The sequence below is a fragment of the Salvia miltiorrhiza genome, chromosome 2 (assembly GCF_028751815.1).
Source record: "Salvia miltiorrhiza cultivar Shanhuang (shh) chromosome 2, IMPLAD_Smil_shh, whole genome shotgun sequence".
Classification (NCBI taxonomy): domain Eukaryota; kingdom Viridiplantae; phylum Streptophyta; class Magnoliopsida; order Lamiales; family Lamiaceae; genus Salvia; species Salvia miltiorrhiza.
Window position 1 is genome coordinate 62,347,715 of NC_080388.1, and position 22,267 is coordinate 62,369,981.

Here is a 22,267-nt window from a genome sequence, read left to right on the forward strand (position 1 = left end):
CAAATTGGGTAGCCACGACGCATGTGCCACCGTCAACTCAGGGTGCTTTAACACTGAAAACATACAGTATATATATATATATAATCTTAAAAAAAAAAAAAAAGTGTGTGCGTGTGTGGTTTTTCCTTGTTTATATACATACATACATGTCAAAACATATTTAAGCAGACACAGCTGCATTAAATTTCTACACCACCTACCCAACCCTTCCATAAATTTGAGACTGCAGAAAAAATAATATCACACAAAAATATGGAGGTGAAATCCGAGGCTAACGAGGAGAAGAAATGTAATGATCAAGACTACCTTTTTTCTCACAATCCATGCAATTATTTTCAAGAATTCATGAGGGCTCTGCTCAACTGTCTAGGTTTCACTTACGACGACGGAGGAACTACCCAAGCCCAGCCGGATCCGCCTAATTCCTCCGCCCTGGTGGCGCAGGCGGCGCGGGTAGCGCCACCTAGGGCACCGCCGCGGCCGATCATAGGTGGTGGTGGTGGCCCTCAGACCAACACCAACCCTAATTAGGTTAATTATTTTGTGTTGCTTACTTTATGTAATTTCTTCTAGTTTTTCTAATTTGTAAGCTCATGTTTAGGGCTCCTCTCTCTCTCTCTCTACTACACACTGTTCTAGAGTGGGGTTTTGGAAGTTGATAACTTGTTTTCTCTGTTTGCTGTTAGTGTGTGTATATGTGTATATCAAGAATATTCTTAATTTCATGATATGTGTCACTATATATATATATATATATATATATATATATTTAACTAAATTAACTAATTAAGGTATGATTATGTTGCAAAGCTAGCTAAGCTTAATTATGTATTTGATCTTTTACTGTTTTACATGATGAACTGCTGCTTTCTTGCATATCGTGATGATGAATATGTATGATTTATAAGTGATCATTTAATTTGAATTGAATATGATTCATATGATCATATGCAGACACTGTTTTGATTTGTTTTTTTTTTTGTTGAATAACTGCAGCATTCATTACCTGCCATGAAATAGTTGTCATAACTTGAATGAATGCATTAATCATGAATGAGGAATATGCCAGCTGCAATTTATTCACAATTCATTTACCATTATTTATTATCATAAATTAAATCACCTGCAGATGCCATAGAGTTCTAAAAGTCGCGTATGTAAATGTAATATCAAAGATTCAAAATATAGCTAGATAAACTAGTTTCGTATTAGAGTATGTAAAAATAATTAAGATCGTGCAAAATTTTAAATGATTAATTGACATGAGTCATTTTGGTCAATTTAGCTAATAAATCAGAAAATTAATCAGCTACAAGCATTAAAGAAAAGGAGAAGACCTAGTTTAAACGGTAAAAGTGAAGCTAACTATGTAAATGGGCCAAATAGCTTTATATTTGGCTGAGTTTATTTTTCAATTTTGGCCCAATACTTGCATATTAAAAGGCTTGTAAGTTGTAACCATTAAAAACTGTCACTCTTATCGATTTGGAGTTTTGGACTACTTCACATGTTTGATGTTTCAGTCACTTTATTTAAAACTATGTTTCTAAATACTATCATTAATCTCTTTGCTTTAAATAAACGTGACGTGACATATACTACTTGAACATCTGCTTGGATATATAAACTAAATTCATGCAATACCTCAAACTCGAGTCAAAATGTAAATCATTCTATATTTATATATGCAATATAGCCCACAAACGATATGCGGAGCTCGGTTCAATTTTAGAATTTTGCACCAAATCCCATTGTACTAAATTTATTGCTAGAATTGTGAAATCCTATATGGTTTTTATTACAGCAACACAAAGACGACAGTAGCCCTATCTTAAAGAAAAACTCAATACTAAAGGGTATTTTTTTAGGGTATTTCGGAAAAAGAAAAAGTGTGCATGAGCTAATGAAAAATATTTCCCCCCGTCTCATTGATAATGACTCGTTACTTTTGAGCACGGTTATTAAGAAGAATAATAATTTAAGGGTAAAATGAGGCGGTGTGTTTAGATCTAGGGTTTGTGAGAGAAGGGCGGCGCCGTGACTGGGAAAACGAGCGGCGGTGGTGTGTGTTCTGGGGAGGAAGAGAACGAGGGAGAAGGGAATCAGGGGGCGGGGCGGCGGCCGACGGCCCCTAGATCCTCCATTTGCGGCCCCCACTCTCTTCCTATTTTCGGTAACATCAACCGATGTACGCCTTGCCGCCGTCAACCGTGCCACCTCAGATCTAGGCGGCGGTGGCCATGAGGGTGGCGAGAGGGAGAGAGTAGAGGCGAGGGACAGGGAGGTCAAGGGGCGGGGCGACGGCCGGGAGGTCAGGCCGGGGGGGGTTAGGGGGTGTATTTGTGTGTGTTTTGTGTGTCTGTGTGTGTTTATTTAAAGATGGTTAGGTTTAATTAGAATTTTTAATTAAATTAACTAATTAAATTTAATAAAATAATAAATATTTCCAATTTAAAAAAGTGGCTAATTTTAGTGGAACAAACCACAATAGAAATGTGACCTCTTTTATTGAGACGGGGGAGTATAAAATGGTGGAGCCCACAACTTTTTGTGAGAAAATGTGGTTTCCTTTTATGGAATAGGCCATTATCAATAGAACAGACTAAAAAAGAAAGTGGGTCATTATGAATGAGATCGGAGGGAGTACTAAAAAGGGTATTATGTTAAATATTTTTCTTAGTTAATTCATTGGATAACAAATGAGGAGTATCTATATATGTGCTTGTATTGGTCTATCTTAATATTTAAAATTAAAGATTTTTGGTTCAATTCAAGTTCATGCAATTTTTACATCTAGTTATTCATTAATTGAAAAAATGAGGAAAATCTCAGGGCCTGATTTTTTTTTTATATATATAAATTTTGATATGAATCCAACAAGATGAGACGAGATTGTTTCTATCATAGTATAACTTTATATAGTTATCAATTTAAGTAGATCTAGGAAAGTAAACGTCCTTGTAAATCTCTCGCAATTTTTTTATACAACATTTGTCATTTTAGGACATCTCCAATGATACACCAAATCCCATTTTGGTATATCAAAACTTCTCCAATGGTACTCCAAACTCAAATTCAAAATGGGTTTGGGGCCATCATATGAACAGTACTACACCAAATCACTTTATTGAGTTCTATAAATTGCAAACTAACCCCTCTTCTTGGTGAATATTGAGAAGGTGTCGACTTGAATTTTATGTGTATGTTGGTTTATTTGTTGTATTTTAATTTTCAAGTTATTTAATATTTAATGAATTTTATTTTAAAGTTTAGTATTTTTTTTGCTTATTCAATAATAACAATAATAAATTAATTTCCGTATAGTATTTGTTTTAATATGAAATTATTAATTAAAAAATTGGGGCAAATGTATAATTTGAAATAACTATATAGACACGATTGAAGAAGTATAAAAAATAAGTGGAAAGAGAATATTTAAAGAATATTTTTTTTGGATTTGAATTTGGCATAAATGGTTGGAGATTGTCTAATAGAGGTATTTCCGGCATTTTACTACTTTTTGCAATTTCATTTAATTTTTTTTAGTAATTTTCTTTAGGAAAATTTTCAAAAAATTTGAAAGTATACTTGGTAATGGACTGCAACGGTAACTGAGGTACATTGATGTAATAGATTGGACAACGATGGGTCCCAAAAATGTCGATTATTATTTATTTCTATTAAACCAATTGTAATCCGAAATAATTCTGCAAATAATAATGCCAATGTCCCACCATTACCCAATTCATACTACTTTGCTACTCATCAGATTAACTAAAAAAAGAAAAAAATATGCTGGATAAGTATCTTCGAAAAAAAAATGCCGGATAAGTACTCCATATGATATTTTAATTTTATTTAATTAATGAATTATTAATCAACTGCATCATACAAACACTAGCAGCTGCAACTGCAAGTTTCAACCTTTTTCTCAGAAAATGAAAAAGGAAAAAAGGGTCATTTTTATTGCAAGATCTTCTTTGCTGTCGAGCTGATTAAGTTCATACCGAAAAAAAGGGGCCATCTTTTATCCACTACGTCTCAATCCCTGCTGCAAAACCTCCACATTCTTCTCTGGAAAAGGAAACAAAAGCCAGCATTTATGGTTATTTTTATAAAGCAAATTGCTTTTCAACAGCCCACGGAAAATAGAAGGAAATATATTTGTGTTCATAGTTTTCTTGTGCAAGATTCAGAGCCTACCAAATCTTTCAGGTACCACTATCTCCTTTCCCACTTCCAAGTTTTGATATTTTTTTCTCCTTTTTTTTGTTTCAATTATTTCTATTGATATAAAAACTGAAGTGAGTTTTCTTCTTCTTGTTGTTTTTTCTCATTGGATGTTGCTTTTGATTATTTTGAGGCTGCTGGGAATTTTAGGGAAATTGAAATTTTGCTTAAAGACTGTTGTGCCTTTGCTGTTTGTTGATGATCTTGGTTGTTCTTCATTAGATCCCATCAAGAAAATGAGAGTATTGCTATTATTTTGGAATTTGTTGCTGGCAAATTCTTGTTTTTAAGCCCAACTTGTGATGGTTGGTTCAAATTAATTAGATAACTACTTTAGTTTGTTTATCAAAAGACTGCTCTTTTACCAGCTTTATCATTGAATTTCAGCCTTTTTCTATCTGAAATTGGTTGATCTCCTAATAAAAAAGATGGGGAATAATTAGTAAACCTTGTTTCATTAGGTTCAATATTTGTCATTTTCATAGGCTGGAACAAGTTTATTACTTTGACAAATAATGATGCTACGCCAAATATAAGAAGAGTTGTCATCTTCGAATCAAGCATTGTGGCAATTTTCCATATCAACCTGCCTTTATTATTATAGTGAAGCAACTAATTATTATGATACTAATGGAGTTTGAGTGTTTGGAAAAGGTTTAGATTCTGATGCTCGATCAGGACGAAGGATGATCAAATGATCGTTACTGCCTTAGCCCACGTTTGGTTGGGTGTTTTTAGAGGTTGGAAAGGGAATCAAGTAATTGAATCCATTACTTGTTGTTTGGTTTGGGTAATGAGATAATCATTACCCTTACTTAAGGGTAATCCAATCACCCAATTTGTTACCCCTCAAAATAGAGGGGAAACAAAAGAAATGGATTCTCTTACTAATGATTCATTTCCATTGTTTAACCAAACACTCAATAAAAGTAATGGTTATTGTTACCATTCCACTCCTTTATTTGATTCCATTCCATTTCCATTCCTCTACTTGAACCAAACGAGCACTTAATTTAGTCGAGGCTTAGAGTTAAGAACATATTAACTTAGGCTTTCATCTTGAAAGTTTTGAGTTTATAGCATTTGGTAGTGTGCTGAATCTGATTGCATAATTTTTTTTATCATATTCAGTGAGTGGACGTGCTTGGCATAATATTTTTCATGAGTACAGTATGATTTATGCCTACGGAATGGATCTCATATTTTTGTGAAAGAATGGAAGTCTTTTTTTAATTTTATTTTTGAAATTTCGGGCTCAGGAATAAGCATTTCCATGAAATACTTTTGCATATCTGTCTTAGGTAGCTGCTTATGAGGAACTAGTGTGAAGGCGAAGTCCCTTTTATTTCGTGAGCATGGAGAAAGCTTCCCCCGATTGTCCATACCCCGGTTGTTTTTTCTGTGTCATGAAAGAAGGGAATCCAAGCAAGCGTAGAGCGAGTTTATTGAAATTCTTCAGAGAACTCCCATCTCAAGATGATGATGGCCAAGTCCTCCCTATTAGCGGCCTTTGGAACACTGCCATGGCGCACCCTAATGATCCCGAGTTCATCGAGTTGGGGATTTTCGAATGCATGGCAGCGCTCATCTGGAAGGGCTTAAAGAACCGGCGCTGGCTATCTCATGACCAGAACATTTACATCCCTTACTATGCAGCGCATATAATCGGGTCGTACACGATGAACATGGAGGAATTCGCCGAGATGGCAGTGCATGCCGGAGTTATCCCGGCCTTGGTTGAGCTTCTGAGGGGGAGGCTAACTTGGGTTGAACAACGAGTGGCGGTCCGGGCTTTAGGTCACTTAGCTACTTACGCTGCGACTTTTCCTGCTGTGGCAAGCCACGGAGAGATCTTGGAGCTGTCGATGCAGCTGGCGGTGAGTTCTCTTGAGATCGTTTACACTCACTTTTACCAGTACGTCGACAGGAGGCTTAGTTACCACTGTGATCTCCTCACACGTGGTATGGGCGGTGTTGAGATGGAGTCGAGGAAGGCTGAGGAATGGGCTAGTCAGTTGCAGTGCTGGTCCCTTCAGCTCATCAATTGCTTTGCTTTCAAGCCCGAGTTTCTTCCAACTATATGCAAGCCGGAGTTTCTAGTAAAGCTTCCCGGCATGTGGGGAGGGCTCGTTAACGAAAATTCACCAGCCGGGATTGGATTGTTACGGACTATTTGCCATCACAAATTCGGTAGAGGGCCGATTGCAAGCTCTCCCGGAGTTATAGACGCATTGTGTAATATAGCACGATCTTCAGACGACTGGCAATATATGGCCGTCGATTGCCTTCTTTGGTTGCTCCAAGATCCGAGCACCTGCCATAAGGTTAATTTTCTGCTCATTATATATATGTATGTATATATATATATAGAGAGAGAGAGAGAGAATGGATTTCTTTCGTGAGAAATGAAAATACATGAATAAACCAATAAAATCCATGAACAAATTAATGTAACACATGAACAACCGCATTCTGTTAATATGGTTGTTCATGTGTTGCATATATGATATATCTGTTCACAGATTTCATTGATTTATTCATGAATTTATTCACATGCTATTCTCACTGGATCGCAACCTTATATATATATATATATATATATATATATATATATATATATATCATTAGTATTTGTTTTTCATACTTGTTCGTGTCTTATTTACTCGAACTACGCAGGTTAGTGACAAAGTCGTACCTACACTGATCGATCTTGCAGAAATAACGGTGTTAGGGGATCATAAAAAGCTCGGGGATTCCATTGCTAATGTTCTTGAAGAATGTATGCAGTCGTCTGGGACAGGTAGAAACTCGATCAGCAGCCGTGCAAAAGAAGAGAGCGAGGAACTCCTCGCTGCTCGGCAAAGATTAAAATGGGAAAAGGGTATGCCGAAAGAGGATCTTCATATTAAACATGCTGCTGCATTGGTAGTTAAACTTGAAGGGAACTCCCTGTTTTCGTCCGGGGATATCTCTGGCGCCGCTTCAAAATATTCGGAGGCGTTGGCGTTGTGCCCGATAAGGTCGAAGAAAGAAAGGGTGGTGCTGTACAGTAATCGGGCGCAATGTCATCTTCTGCTACAGCAACCCTTGGCCGCCATAAGCGATGCCACTCGCGCACTTTGTCTTCATAACCCCGTCAACCGTCATGCTAGAAGCCTGTGGAGGCGAGCACAGGCCTACGACATGCTTGGTTTGGCCAAGGAGAGCCTATTAGATGCTATTTTGTTCATAAACGAGTTCTCCCAATCAGCTGATCCCGATCTCTCCTTGAGGCAAAACAAAGTGCCTGATTATGCAGAACGTTTGGTCAAGAAACAGATGCGAGCTGCTTGGTTGTTTAGAGAGGCTTCTATCAAACACGGAGGTGTGCAATGTGAAGGTGATGCTGGTGATCACTGTGGCCAAGAGACGGACGATTCTGAATGGGAAACGGCTAGTGAGAGTGATATGGGAAACGATGTGAAGGATGACTTGGGTGATGATTTTGAGAGGAAGGATAGGCATGTCAAAGCCTCGATGAAAGGTACCTTCCCCCAACTTTCTCGTTTAGTTTATGCACGACGACGTTTGCTTGCTCCCTCTTTCATACTTCTTGAGACATGAAAATAGGACTAGAATTCGATTTGAATCGAACCTAACTTTGAAAAATTGCAGATATATAGCTAGCTAGCTAGCACAAATGGAATATGCTGCTTACCGATGAGTTATGGTCGATCGTTAGCCTCGATCCGTGCGCAAGCACAGGTAAAAACTTGGTCATAAACTGCACAAGGATCATGAAAATCAAGAATTTGGTTTATGGAGATGATGGTGGAGAAGACATATCATTCCCTTTTGGTTAAGCTCCTTCCACTACAAATTGTTGTGTTTCTTTTTTTACTTTTTTTTTTTTTTGTTGTTTCCTGGTTCTTTGCATGATTTGTGTGTTGCAGTTTTCTTGAAGGGGTTGGTAATGGTTTATAGGTTGCTTAGTCATCTTTTTTTTTTTTTTTTTCATTACATGATATGTGTATATAGGTTTGAGGAATTTGAGAATTCTTGACATTGTTTGATTGATTTTTGTTTTCTCCATCACTAGGATTTGTTTGCTTTTATGGTACTTGTCTTTGGAATCTACTTGATTGTTCAGTTAAAAGCAGTTTGAATGGTTCATCCATATTCTTTTTCATTGCATCAATATGTATACTTACAGATTCCATAGATACAAAAAATATGAAAGAAGTTTTGAATTTTGATTTTGTTGTAAAAAGTGATTGGAAATTTACTAAGTAGAGATGGGTGATTGAGTGATTTTGTCTTAGGGATTTTATCAATTCTATAATTTAATACCCTTTGAAACTTTTCAATTCTTTCACAATAGTTTTGACATGCAACCATTTTATTGGAACTTCCTTGTGACGATAGAATTCTAAAAAACAAAAACGTTTGAAATAACTATGACATATACTGAGTAAGTTGAATACCACTCATGATACATAAGAGAGGCAACCTTTAAAAACAAAAAAAATATCAGCTCATAACTATATACTACTTTATACTGTTTTCACTAATTTCATGGTATCAAACTTGCTCCAACTCTAGTAACTAGTTCCCTTTGTTGTTACTAAAAGATTTTTTTGCTTTACCACGGATGTTTATGTTTATTAATAGTTAATTTAGATAGTTTTCATCTTAAATTTCAAGTGCATGCGATGTTGTCCTTAATAAACTATGTGCATATTAAATGGGGCAATGATTAACTCCACACTTCTTCTCTCATAGATAAACCCCCAAAACAAGAGTGACAATTTTGCCTTATCTTTCTTCTCGTATGTATTTTGTTCCCCTTTGAAACGTAGTTTTATTTTATTTTTATGTTTTAATTGTTGTTTCTATGTCCAGAGACAATGCTCCATTCTTTTTGTGCAATTAATGTGAAACCTTCTGTTCGATTTGTTATTTTCCTTTTTTTTTTTTTAACATTGTTGTGATTTATGTTTGTGTATTTTCATGTTCAATCATATATTTTTGAGATTTTGAATGATGTTCCCATTTTGACATGGACGAGCAGTAATTGTTTTTATGTTTTTTATGGTTGTTGGTTTATGTTTGTTTTTCCCTCTGTGATCTCTGTTACCTTTTGTAGTAAATTTTCCTTTGTTGTTCATTTATATATCGTTTTTTGTTTTTTAAAATTTGTCTCTAAAGTCTGTTGTTAGTTTGCTGCAAACTCCATTGTTTTATTTTCACGGCTGCTCTCTCTCTCTCTCATTATGGTTCTTATCTACATTGTGTTTTTGTTTTATCTAATTTAAATTTTAGTCTATTTCATTTTTTATATATATAAATTTACAATACTCCCTCCGTCTCAATAGTAGTGTCCCATAATTTTTCGGCACGAAGATTAAAAAATGTGTAAAAAATGGATAAAGTGAATTGGTGAAAATTATTTAAATATTAAGTATTGAGAGAGAATATATTGCCAAAAAAGAATGAAACATTACTATTGGGACGTTTCAAAAAGGAAAGTGAGACATTACTATTGGGACGGAGGGAGTATTAAATAAAAAATTAAAAGATCGCGCCACAGAAGACTCAATCAAACCCAAAGACCTTTTATTTTAATCTTAGGTATTAATCCTTTACCGTTTGGCCAACACACACATGTTTATTTCATTTTTTGTTTGGATGTGATTGATGCACATAGCTAAATTGCGACTTATATACGCTTAAACGTACATCCACATAATTTTTTAGACGTACATTTATTTATCCTCGCTACAATTAAATTAAAATTCTATTTGTGTACACTTCAACATTCTATATACGCATTTCGAAGACAGCACCTGAGAAAAATCTGTCATTATGTTCATAAATACACAAACGTTACAGAAAAAGTTTATTTACGTTCTTCCATAGATTCCCTCTTGCAAAATACGGTACATGGCCAAATACATCACAAATTTTCAAAAGGCATTTGTCGTATAAAGAAATTGACGAATCATTCCATCAAATCCCATATCTGTTACTACATGCATTGCTAAAAAAAATATACAATATATATAATACAAACAGGTAAGGTTGAAAGAAGGTAAGAATTGCTTCTCGTGACAGAGAAAAACTGACAACTGAACTAGGTGAGCTTTCGCCATAGCCGACCTCTTGAAGCTGACAGGGCCTTCAGCTTAGGGAAGACAAAACCTGCCTTTGGAGGATTGCCATCAACAAGAGAGTTCTCGTAGATTTCCCTGCACTCCTGAACAACCTGTTGCACAGAATAACCGATGTCAACCTAGTGAAAAACTCATCCCGGTTGCTCGTCTTGAAATGATCGAGAAAAGCTCGTTTAAGCTGGATTGGGGTTGTTAAGCTCGATTTGGTTGGTGCTAAATGAGCTCTCAAGTATAGTTTCGAACATTTGACAGAAGTTCAAACAATTCTAAAGTTCAAGATGCTGATTATAAGATTCTTTTACCTCTTTCGCATCTTTCCTTGGTATGCCTTCTCGTAAGCTCACCAACTTGTCAACCACTTCTGGCTGCAGTGGTGAAAGAGTTAACATAAGAACGGAGACTACACGCGAGTGTATGCAGCAAGCGTGCATATGTATAAGTAAATAGTGCTTACAGGACAGTCAGGTTGATGTTCAAGAATATTTGTGTACACGAGTGTGAAAGAATCTGGGCTCTCTGCTGAAGCAAGTTCTCTCAAGTCAACCAGTACCCTTACTCTATTTTCAACTTTCTGCAACATATTATATTATCTCATAAAATAAGTCGAAACGCATGAAAATATCTCACAGATCCAATAATCAAATATAACTTTCCTATCACATAGAATATCGGGTAGATGTTGAGCAAAATCAAGATTCATAAAATATCCCTAAGACCAGTGAGTTGTGTTAATCTCACTGGATGTAGAATTGTAGAGTTTGGAGACGCATAAGAAGTTTTTTTTTTTTTTTGTTTCCCTGAATGTTGAATCTATTTACTGCATGATGTGTGTAGGTCTATGAACTACAAGTGGAGAATAAGGAATGTAAGAGTGGTCCTCATACGTGTGGATTTTATGCATTTAACCCTTTACATGAGAACAGCTTATTCAATTGAGTGTTTTCCATCGAAGTGCAGAAAAACTTACGGAAATGCTAATATACTCCCGGAAAAAGTCCATAAGAACTTCTTCATCTAGTTTCATCCTTTCAATTGTTTCTTCTTTAATGTAATTTTTCTGCAGAGCAGACAGAATGGGATCAAAACTACAAAATGATACAATCAAACTGTGAACTCTCAAAATGATACGGAAATGCTAATATACTCCCGGAAAAAGTCCATAAGAACTTCTTCATCTAGTTTCATCCTTTCAATTCTCTTCTTTAATGTAATTTTTCTGCAGAGCAGACAGAATGGGATCAAAACTACAAAATGATACGATCAAACCTGTACAAGCATATGGTCGACGTAGACAACAATAGTTTCCTCCACACAGGCCTCAACAAATCGCCTAAATGATCTTTCTTCAATGTACCTACGCATATGATGACAAACATTGAGACAGAAAATGATTGCATCTAAGAAAATATAAGAAGTGAACTGCTGGATTTGCAGGTATTCAGGCTCATTTAAATAGCATTTCAGTAACTTACATTTTGACATCTGTAAAGTAATCGCCAAATGTTGCAACTAGGTACTCGGTTACCTGTCCTTCCAGCCAATCTGAAATAAGAACAGAAAAGCGAACAGTGGAAAGATGTTCAAGATTGGGGCTTCTTTTCCACCATTGATTCCAACGAATCAATGTTTACAGAATAAACAGTGTCAACATGCACAGTTGCACATACGAATGGGAACACAGCAATTTGTCAAGTCACAGGAGAAGAAAAATGACATTTTTATGTACTTTTTATTTTATTTTGCAACATTAAAACAGATAACCCCACACAAGCGTCGTTTTGCAGACATAACTGATTCAGGAATGAACTCTTCAACAAACAAGTGGGGAAAGTTCTCAACGAAAAGTTGCCAGCAGTAAAATCTATTACCTTTCTGATACAGCTTTATAAGCAACTCCTGAACTCCTGGATCTTCAAAAATGACACTGACAGTTTCATGTACAGCTTCCTAATGACAATTAAGAACGATCATAACTGTGTCTGTGATGTATGAGTAGAAAATTGAAAAATTATCCATGCAATCAATATTGAAATTGCACACCAGGATAAAAACAAATGACTGTAAGAGAAGTATATCACAATTAAGAGTGAGACACTGACTGTATTGCTAATTGTTTTTTACAGCATAAAGTTTTAAAACGCCAACGTTAATGTTCAAAATTAGCTTGATTATCCAATGGAAGGAGCACAAGAAAAAGATGGTGGCTGCATTGAAAGTCTAACAAGTGATGAAGCAATTACTGTATAAAACAATGTACCAAATGATATTCAAAGTGACAAAAAAAGAAATTCAAAGTGACAAAAAAAGAACTTGAAGTAAGAAGGGAATGATCAACATACTTTTGCGACCTCCAGGAAGCCTTTGCAAGTGTCCTCAAAATTAACCTGTAAGAGTGATTGTGACACGATGTCAAGAAAGATCAATGAATTCAGGCATCAGCTCTAAAACTAAGTTTGCTGCAGAAAATAGAATATTTTCAGATTGATAATTTTAAGCAGAGGTATCTATAATTTAACATCTATGCTGCACTTGTCATATCCAATGGATCAATGCAAACAGCAATGACCAATTTTTTGTCAAATGAATACACACATGAGAGTTCCCCCATTATCATTGATTTTCTAATCATCCCCTCTTCTGCTTCCTGTATCACATACAGGTCATACTTTATTTCCTTCTGTATCAACTTTACATTTCCAAGTCTATTTGTCAATGCCCATGTAGATTGGAAGTATATAGTTATAGTGCCTGGTGCCCACTAAGAGAACGAGGCACTCATCTCTTCACCTAATGCTTAACTACAATAGTTACAATTAAACAACCAAGGGTGGTTCCTTCTTTTCGTTCCACACTGGGAACATTTGAAAGGCAAAATCACACTGCGACTGGAAGGCAAAATCCTGACATGAAAAGAAGAGTGGAAGGAATAGAAGTTCTAAATATGGATACCTGCTCTGCATAATTTTGAGGAAGAGCTTCAAGGGTGCTTGAGCTCAGATCCATGGCAAGATCGTAGCAGCGAAGGTTGTTATTAATCTGTCATAAAATGATTCATCACAGTATACAAATACGAGTCAGATAATCATTTGTCCATATATCATATACTATGAAATGGCATTATTCACATACCATTGCGCATAAAGCTTCTAAACCAATTTCAGAAGCAGGTTCTTCCAATCTTTGCCTTTCAGCTCCTTGAAAATCAATCATAACCTGAAATTGGTTGAGGGGACGGACATTAACAGTGGCATCAGAAAGTGGTATAATAGTTTCCCAAGAAAATGTAAAATCTTACAGTTAAATAAGAGAGAGTTTTAAATAACACAGGGATCAGCTTTTGCTAGGATAGGAAGAGCAATGCCGCAGGGCTGGAAATTAGAAGAAACTACAACATGGATGAAATTCTTTTAAGTGTTTGATCACTTAATTATATTCAAGGTCCCTTGTGGCATTACATCTTAATCATTAAGATGAAAAAGATGGAAAAATCATGTTTTCTCGAACCAACTTTTCAGTTAATAAAGTGGCTGAAGACTGACTTGAGTATCCTTTTCCCCAACTTGAAATGAAAGAGAAAGATTGAAGATAGTGTCTTTATTTCCCCCAAAAAAGGCATATGGTATAAGTACAACACATTCTTTATGTTGTCTACCTGAATGATGGCCAAAGCAATTCTATATAACATGACATCCGTGCTATTATCTCGTACAATTTGTACTTGCTCTCCAAGAATGCGAAAGAAATCAACAGCAGCTGGGGTGTAAAGCTTCCCATCGTCTGTTTTCTTTGGTGGCTGGACCTTATCAGCATCAAGTATATTCAAGTACCATTTCTACAGAATAGGATGGTTTTAGTTGATTATTTGACCAGACAGGTGAATCGAATTGAAAGCAATGGAAATGCTCTCTAGTCTAGTTACCCTTGTTGTGGCTTGCATTCGTTCAACATAAGCATTCATAAGGGGATCCATTGCACCACTTTCAGAACAAACTTGAGCAAGAGAATCGTCAACACCAAGTCCAATTAGATTGTCTTGGTACTCAACTACCCATCCAGTTACCTAATATTACAAGAAGACATTGAGAAATTAACAACAGCTCCAAGTTAATCTTATCAAGCAATGATGTGTAGCAGAGCACAACTTTAAGAATTAGTTAAACAAAAATAATCCAAAATATCTACAATTTTTGAATATCAAGAACTACAGATGCAGATAACATGCCTTTAAAATATCCATAGTTGACAGATCATTAGCTCTATCACTCAGTAGTCGTAGCCAGTGAATAAACCGCTCTGTGTATAGGTTCACCATTAGCTGGAATATTTCATATCTGAAGGCGAGGAAATTCAAATTAAGAAGCAGAATTATCACAGAAAACAAAGAAATTAGTCCAGCAAAACTTCAGGACTACAGCAATTATCTTAATTAACAGAGAGTGTCTACTAACATAAATGGCAAACCTTGGGGGAAAGCATGGAGCAACATAGTCATATATATCTCCAAGCTCTTCACCAATCTGACATCAATCAGGAACAGTAACAGTAACCAAATTATCAGATAAATGAATAAGTTTCCAGATTTTATGTAAAATAATGCGAGGAAAGGTAAAAGTGAAAATGGCAAAGACATAAGTTCAGCAAAAAATCAAATACAAAATTTACAAGTCGATAATATTCAGTAGTTTTAAGTTACTTTTAACACGTACATTTTGGATATGAACATATCAGCTATGAAGCATGCTACCAAACTTTAGTTATTTAATTAACAGATCCCTTAAAGAATACATATGCTATTTTTCAAAAATAATGAACATGAAATCCTATGGTTTTTACAAAAAAAAGTATCAACTACTTAGATTTTCCATTTCTAACTTACTTAAAAAGAGCAATAGTTATTGATAATTTCAACTGACTCCCAGACAGACCATGACAATACTAGATGAATACCTTTTTAGCCTCCTCCAAAGCTCCTTTTAGGTCCTGAATTTCAAACTGAAAGAAATATCACTATCAGTAAATGAGAACTTAGAAAATTCAGGACTTGCATTTTGTAACAGAAAGTAGAATGAAATGTCAACCTCAGAGAGCAATCGGCTAAAACGCGATTCAACAGACTTTCTTATTTCCTCATAACATTTATCCTTGTAGCCTTTGCCTTGAATTTTCAACTTCTTCTGCGCAAGATTCCTAGAAGATGACATTGTAGTTGTCGATTTTGTAATAAAAAAATAAAAAGAAGACACAACATCAACAGAATCATGCAGCCCTAATAGGCTCAAAACTTGGACCAGGAAACTAAATAAGGAGGCAATGAGCAGATGAATCAGTTTGACCAGGTAAATACTTGGCAATTCTGCGAGGATTAGCTATCGATTCCAAGGCACCATCTCCTTCTGCCTCAGCTGCTTCTGTAGCTAGTTGTTGATCCAGGGTTTCTTGCATTTCGACAACCCTTTTTGTTTTATGAATAATGAAAAAAGATGCATTAATACCAAGATGGACCCAGCCAAAAAAATCTCTTACAATTTCACTCATACATACCTCAGTGCACGAACAAGTGTTTGTGGGCTGCAAAGGAAAATAATTGCAACATATGAGTAGCACACAGACACACTACATAACTTTCAGAATAATTACAGAAGTGAAAGATGTGAAAATGAAATGCAAACTGTAAAAGTTTATTAGACTTTTACAACATAAGATGATAGATGATTAACGGGTTTAATTGTGAAGCAGATTATTACATGTCATGCATCTCACACTTGTCTGATTGTCTCCATGGGCACAATTTATTTATGCAAGTTGTTTTCATCTATAAATGAAAAGGCATATTTGGAGCCTCATATTTCACTTTCTCTAATCGGATCCCCATATATTTATTCATAATGACTAAGTACCTACATTTAAAATTCTGTTGAATATGAGGCAAACAAAAGTATTAAGGGCTTACATTTAAATATAAGTATAAGGACTCATCTGTAAAAGGAAAAAATTTCAGGGTCCAATGTTATCTTCAAAGCGCATAAAAGCTCAAGACATTCAATATTTACAACTAAATGTACCAGCAGCAGTGGAGCCAGGCCCCCGACGGCAAAGGGGGCAAAAAATTTGCCCCTACTTTTTAGATTTTGGTGGGGCAAGATTTAGGTTATTTAGGAATAACCATTGCCCCATCACTCTAACATGTGGCTTCAACACTGTGTACCGGGACCAAATGTATAAAAGAAAAGAGAAAAAGTGTAAGTCTAGGGACCAAATATATTTTTTCTCCTACATCAAATGGCAACTCAACCTAATTGAAAATATAGAGGAGAAAATGTACTTTCTTTTTTCTTTCTGAAGTTTGACTTTAGTAAATATCTTTAATGTACTCCCTCCGTCCCACTAGACTTGGCACTTTTGAGTTGGGCACGGAGATTAAGAATAAAGGGTTAAGAGTGTAAAGTAGGTAGGGTCCACTTATTTTATGTGAGTAGAGAAAGTAGGGACCACATACTATTTTAGGAAAGTGCCAATTCTAGTGGGACAAACAAAAAAGGCAAGTGTGCCAAGTCTAGTGGGACGGAGGGAGTATTTAACAGCAACATCATGCTGACCAAGGTCCGCATGACATAATTCTTTGTAGATGCACAAGAATAAGTTAGGGAGATTTAAAACTGTTGATTTGCAGCCAATTTGTAAACACCAAAGCAAATGAACCAGAAAAGGGCGTCCCAAAGAAAGCAAAACCATAAAACTAGCATACCTGTCTTTAGCAAGTTGAAAGAAGTTGCAAATATGACCCCACAAAGTCTTCTCAAATGTCTCCCATGTACGATCTATATCTTCAAAGTATTCCCTGCAAAATATTATAACTACTTCATCACAAGTAAATTGCTCATCTTCGAAAGTTCTGTGAATAAGAATATGAAATAACTGCTCATATTCTAACATTTCCTTGGTTGAGGTGCTATAACTTCAAATAATTTGTTTTTTTTTTTCCGGCATACTTAACTGGTTGAAAGGTTTACCCTCCAAGAACTGTAAGGCACACTAAACATGAAGGTCTTAAAAGAAAAGTGCAAGTCATCAATGCACCATATAAATCATTTTATTGAATTTTAAAAGAGTAAAATGTTCTGAAGATGCGTCTTAAGTGAATGACATGACAATATGAGGATTGCCGATTTGAAACTAGTCAATAGCCATATACATTATTGATAGAAACCACTGTTAATAATGGGAAGAGTGTAGTCAAAACAGGATTCCTCTACACAAGAAATGCAGATAAGGTTTCTGACCTCAGCCGACCAATCTCTTCTTCATGAGATGATGCAGCAGCTAATGCAAACCTTCGTTTTCCATCCAATGCAGTTAACCTCTATATTCCATTTAACACAACCAGATAAGTAACAAAGCTTTTGAAATTTACAATAACAATCAAGCAATGAAAAAGTCACAACCTCATAGGTATTGATAAGTTCTTTGTCATCACTTAAAGAATCATGTGCCTCAGAAGCCTCAACAGAGATTGACATCATACCCTCCACATCCTACAAACGAGCAACAAAGTTTTATCAAAATGATTAAAAAGAAAAAATTGAAATTAAAATACTAACCATAAACACTAACACTAAAGTACTAAAGGAGAGCATAAGCCTATGCAGGCCAGCTTGTTATAGGTTTATCGTACAGGGATTAAGGATATCATCCTTATTAACAAAATAACATTAGTCACACACTCACCTTCAGAGTTGTGTTTAGGTTATTCCTTGCATTACTGAGGAGCTTTATTTGGTCATGATTGTCAATCAATGTTTGGCATTCTTGACATAACCTATTATAAAGGAAAATTAAAGGTCATCTTAAAGCATCAACAAGCCACGTATGGCATGCATTCATTCACTAAGGAACGGAGAACATTCATAAATCATGAGAGATAATATTCATACTTTTCAATCTCAACAAAATTTTCTCTGAGAAGACTTATTGTTGTTTCAGACAAGGACAGTGACTCAAGACCTTCTTGTGCCTGCTCAACCTGAATTTGAGATTCAGAGAGAAAAGTTACATGACTGGAAATAGACCAAGGAAAATGAGATTGTGCAGGCTCCACAACCATACATCTCAGAGAGCTAAAGTGGAAGATATTAAACTTCCACTACAATAATTTAATTTTCAAAAAAGAAGGTTACAGGTTCGGGCTCAGTTTATACCTGTTCGATAACCATAGTACTGAGTTGAGCATCATTTGCCTGAAACAAAACCATAAAGAAAATGTCCATCACCATATGAAGGATTAATCTTCATGGTAACTCAAGCTAGAAATAATGAAAAGAAATGAGAACAAACAGAAACTGACTATCAAATATATATTAACTTCTAATAATTCAGAAAAGAAGCACAAGGCAAAATTTATGAAACAAACCTATCTGAGAAACTCTTGTTGGACAAAAGCAGTGGTAATCGCGTATAGAATAAAGTGACTACAGGGTGCAGATTGCTAGACATGATTGATGCCCTAAACAAGATTTTATTACCCATTGGGGCAATCAAGGCCATTTCATCTTCATAAAGACTAAAATCAGGGAGCCCATAGTTCCAAACTGGAGTAACTGACTAAAATATCTTATGATCAAGCTTGCTTTCTAGTTCTTTAAACAATCGTAGAAAAACTGAAAGCTGAACACAAAGTATCAATACTGAATCTAATTATGTGTAACCAGTAAGCATAATAATTACACCTAAGGGACCCCAAATTCCTCACTTCTACCACTACAAATACCTTGCCTGAATTTGACGGGTAATATATTATCTCGGTGACCTTCAATATCCCATTTTTACCTCTCATTATTCTTTCAATCTCAGTGCAAAAGTTGGTTCTGACCTAATCACTATAGTCATGCATATTTGAACTACAATGCCCTAGTCTGAGATTAAATTTGGAAACCCTCTCTAGCATCATAGGTGTGCTATAAAGAAAAACACAACCTCAATCTTCTAATCTGATCACCCCAAAAACACATAAGCACCAATATCCTGATAAAAAACTAAGCAGCCAGAGAGTCACCAAAATCTTTTCAAAGCTCATTTATCCAATAAGCTATTATTTATTGACTTCTATGTTCTAACCCCAATAAAGTAATAACAGTACAATAAGATAGATAAACGAAACACTCCATATCTACCATGCCCTTCCCTTTCAATAAAATGACTGCCAAAATCAAACCCTTACCACAGAAAGAAAATGAGATTACGCGCCATCGCTGGTGACATACAACCCAAGAGGCTTGATCAGATTCATCAGACAATGCAATGGCAATGGAAAAAACAAAAGAAGTCTCCTAAAGTAATTCATCAAAATTTGAAACTTCACATCCTAAATAAACAAACTTATTTCCCTTCCACAACTTCAATTTCGAAGCTCGACGACCTAGACTCACACACACCAACACGATTGACAAACACTATTCACAAATCTCAACTTCACGAACTTATTTGCAAGCATATGAAGCTGCATATAAAAAAAGAGAACCAGAATTCATTGAAAATATCGCGTAATTGAGCAGCTGAACCTCCAGAACTAACCTGTTGACGGGAAATGTAATCAGCTTTGATCGAAGCGATGGACAGCAAATGCTCCGGCAGCGACAGCAACTTCGCCACCTCCCGCACCGCAGCCTCCTTCGCCTCCACACCTAGATCCTCCGCCATCATCTTCCCCCACCGCTCCGCCGAGCTCAGATCCCTCCGATTAATCGGAGCTCTGTACTAAAATTCTTCTTTTTTTCAGTTGGAAATTTTCTAAAAATGATGGAATAGTCAATAATGGTCTTTACCGGATCGGGTTGAGAAGAAACAAGAAAGACTTGCCGCGACTTGCTTTATTTGGACCCGGGTCGGGCAGTAGCCCGATATCATATCAGGTTCGGGCCTTTAGTTGGCCCAATACTTCGTAAGAGACCCAACGATAAAAAGTTTCTACATATCCTAAACAGCCGAATATTATTTGGGTGATTCTATTCATAGCCCCTATTTTACTCTTTATAAGCCCATGTTTAAAATAATAGTAATTAAAAATAATTACAAATTTACTATTTTATCCTATATTTTATAGTTTCAAATTAAATTAAATTTATAATAAATTAACCATTTCATTTATACCTATACATATCCACACTACAGATGCAACAGATCTGATTCTTTGTGGTCAGTGGTCATGAATTATCTACTAGAAAATTGCGAGGAATATCTTTATAATCTAATCCCACTCGTCTTCAATCAGTTTTGGAATTGAAGCTATTTTATCTCTATGTCTGACTCTATCTTCTTCTCCATCACGCCACCACCGCAGTACTTAGATTATCCACGAAAATCAAAATCAAAGGAAATTATTTGTGGACAAAGCCACAAAAATCATAGATTTCGCGTAATTTAAAATTGAGGAAATATTTTTTCCATACAAGCCACGAAATAATCATTACTTTCAAAAAGATCAAAAGATTATAGCTATTTTCTCTCTATGTTTGAGTAAATACAGATCGATCAGAAGATTATAGCTTTTCTTTATAATCATTACTTTCAAAAGCCACACATCACCACCACACTTCTGTTGTCGATTTCATGTGTCACCAACAAATAATTGATTTAATGCTATTTTTTGTAACCTAACTTAATGTGATATTAATAATGAATTCCGTCTGAGTAAGAGTGGCGAACAAATAAAAGAAGAAGGATTTGGGATTACGAGATTTTTTGCATGTATTATTTTCTTTTACCATTTTGAATTTAATGGATTTCCAGTTTGTGGTGAAGAAGAAATGGTACTAAATAAACAAGAGCCACACTTACGTGAGCGCCGTTATATTTGTGCGCGCATATGGTGAGCGCGGATCCTGGGTCGTGATCCGACCCGGATCCGGCTTCACCTTAAATATTAAAAAAAAAAACAATTACAATGGATTTATGGTATAAATATAAAACGAATATGTTATGAGGCAAACAACTGTTTTGCCCATTTGGTTAGGCGCTATGTTATAATCAGCAAGGTCACTGGTTCGAATCTCTATAGAGGCGTGTTTTTTGTTAAATTTTGCACCTTTTTTTTTGGCAAAATTTTTCTGAGATTTTTCAGCTTTCCTTTTTTGTGTTTTTCTATAGTTTCTTTTCTTTAACTACGTAGTTTCATTCTTTCAATACTTAGTGTTTTTTGTTAAATTTTGCACCTTTTTTTTTGGCAAAATTTTTCTAAGATTTTTCAGCTTTCCTTTTTTGTGTTTTTCTATAGTTTCTTTTCTTTAACTACGTAGTTTCATTCTTTCAATACTTAGTTTTTTTTAGGCGTGTTTTTTGTTAAATTTTGCACCCTTTTTTTTGGCAAAATTTTTCTGAGATTTTTCAGCTTTCATTTTTTGTGTTTTTCTATAGTTTCTTTTCTTTAACTACGTAGTTTCTTTCTTTCAATACTTAGTTTTTTTTTTTTCTGTAGTTTCTTTCTTTTAAGTATATAGTTTCTTTCTTTTTTCTATAGTTTCTTTCTTTTAATACTTGTAGTTTTTTTCTTTTTTCTATAGTTTCTTTCTTTTAATACTTATAGTTTCTTTTTTCTTCTTCTTTTTTCTTTTTCGTTTCAAATTTTAAATTATTTTTTTATTTTATTTCGTTTCTTTTAACACTATGAAATGACACTATGACATTTCAAATGACACTAAGACATTTTGAATGACACTATGACATTTTAAATGACACTTCATTTGTTCAAATGACACTATGCCATTTCAAATATGACACTTCAACAATTCAACTGATACTAAAGATTTCAAATGACACTATGATATTTGAAATAACACTTTGATTATTCGAATGACACTACGACATTTTAAATGACACTTCAACAATTCAATTAA

General features: G+C 35.3%; 2 protein-coding genes and 1 long non-coding RNA gene across 4 annotated transcripts; 2 read left to right on the top strand and 1 right to left on the bottom strand.

Moving 5' to 3' along the window:
* Window positions 1–115: 115 nt before the first annotated feature.
* LOC131010937 (uncharacterized) lies at window positions 116–725 on the top strand. The gene is made up of 2 exons (XR_009096704.1): window positions 116–289; window positions 371–725. It is a non-coding gene; the product is annotated as an uncharacterized LOC131010937 (long non-coding RNA).
* Window positions 726–3,783: 3,058 nt separating this feature from the next.
* On the top strand, window positions 3,784–8,346 carry LOC131010938 (uncharacterized). The gene is made up of 4 exons (XM_057938648.1): window positions 3,784–4,215; window positions 5,532–6,554; window positions 6,907–7,753; window positions 7,885–8,346. Exons 2-4 carry the CDS (start codon window positions 5,586–5,588, stop codon window positions 7,890–7,892), a joined length of 1,824 nt encoding a protein of 607 aa, XP_057794631.1. The 5' UTR covers window positions 3,784–4,215; window positions 5,532–5,585; the 3' UTR covers window positions 7,893–8,346.
* A 1,749-nt stretch (window positions 8,347–10,095) lies between these two features.
* LOC131010939 (exocyst complex component SEC6) lies at window positions 10,096–20,216 on the bottom strand. 2 transcript variants are annotated; one of them, XM_057938649.1, is made up of 25 exons: window positions 19,950–20,216; window positions 18,578–18,616; window positions 18,314–18,402; window positions 18,108–18,198; window positions 17,825–17,914; window positions 17,663–17,742; window positions 17,128–17,220; window positions 15,924–15,950; window positions 15,727–15,834; window positions 15,461–15,569; window positions 15,330–15,374; window positions 14,844–14,899; window positions 14,605–14,713; window positions 14,302–14,442; window positions 14,035–14,214; window positions 13,512–13,595; window positions 13,332–13,418; window positions 12,722–12,766; window positions 12,251–12,329; window positions 11,855–11,924; window positions 11,649–11,736; window positions 11,350–11,439; window positions 10,837–10,953; window positions 10,685–10,747; window positions 10,096–10,474 (listed from the first exon to the last, which is right to left on the bottom strand). In XM_057938649.1, exons 1-25 carry the CDS (start codon window positions 20,076–20,078, stop codon window positions 10,343–10,345), a joined length of 2,241 nt encoding a protein of 746 aa, XP_057794632.1. In that variant the 5' UTR covers window positions 20,079–20,216; the 3' UTR covers window positions 10,096–10,342. The 2 variants fall into 2 exon arrangements, 1 of the variants encoding a protein (XP_057794632.1); XR_009096705.1 differs by lacking the exons at window positions 10,096–10,474; window positions 10,685–10,747; window positions 11,350–11,439 and adding an exon at window positions 11,511–11,598 and having other exon boundaries at window positions 10,873–10,953; window positions 19,950–20,203.
* Window positions 20,217–22,267: the final 2,051 nt, after the last annotated feature.

Bases quoted from the DNA above. Each gene is read 5' to 3' on its own strand.
- LOC131010939 (XM_057938649.1), bottom strand. From the start codon at position 20,078: ATGATGGCGGAGGATCTAGGTGTGGAGGCGAAGGAGGCTGCGGTGCGG. The intron at 12,330-12,721 runs GTATGTTGATCA...AATTGTCATTAG, and splicing joins GCTTCCTGGAGGTCGCAAAA to GAAGCTGTACATGAAACTGT. The intron at 11,440-11,648 runs GTTTGATCGTAT...TCTGCTCTGCAG, and splicing joins TCGACCATATGCTTGTACAG to AAAAATTACATTAAAGAAGA.
- LOC131010938 (XM_057938648.1), top strand. From the start codon at position 5,586: ATGGAGAAAGCTTCCCCCGATTGTCCATACCCCGGTTGTTTTTTCTGT. The intron at 6,555-6,906 runs GTTAATTTTCTG...CGAACTACGCAG, and splicing joins ATCCGAGCACCTGCCATAAG to GTTAGTGACAAAGTCGTACC.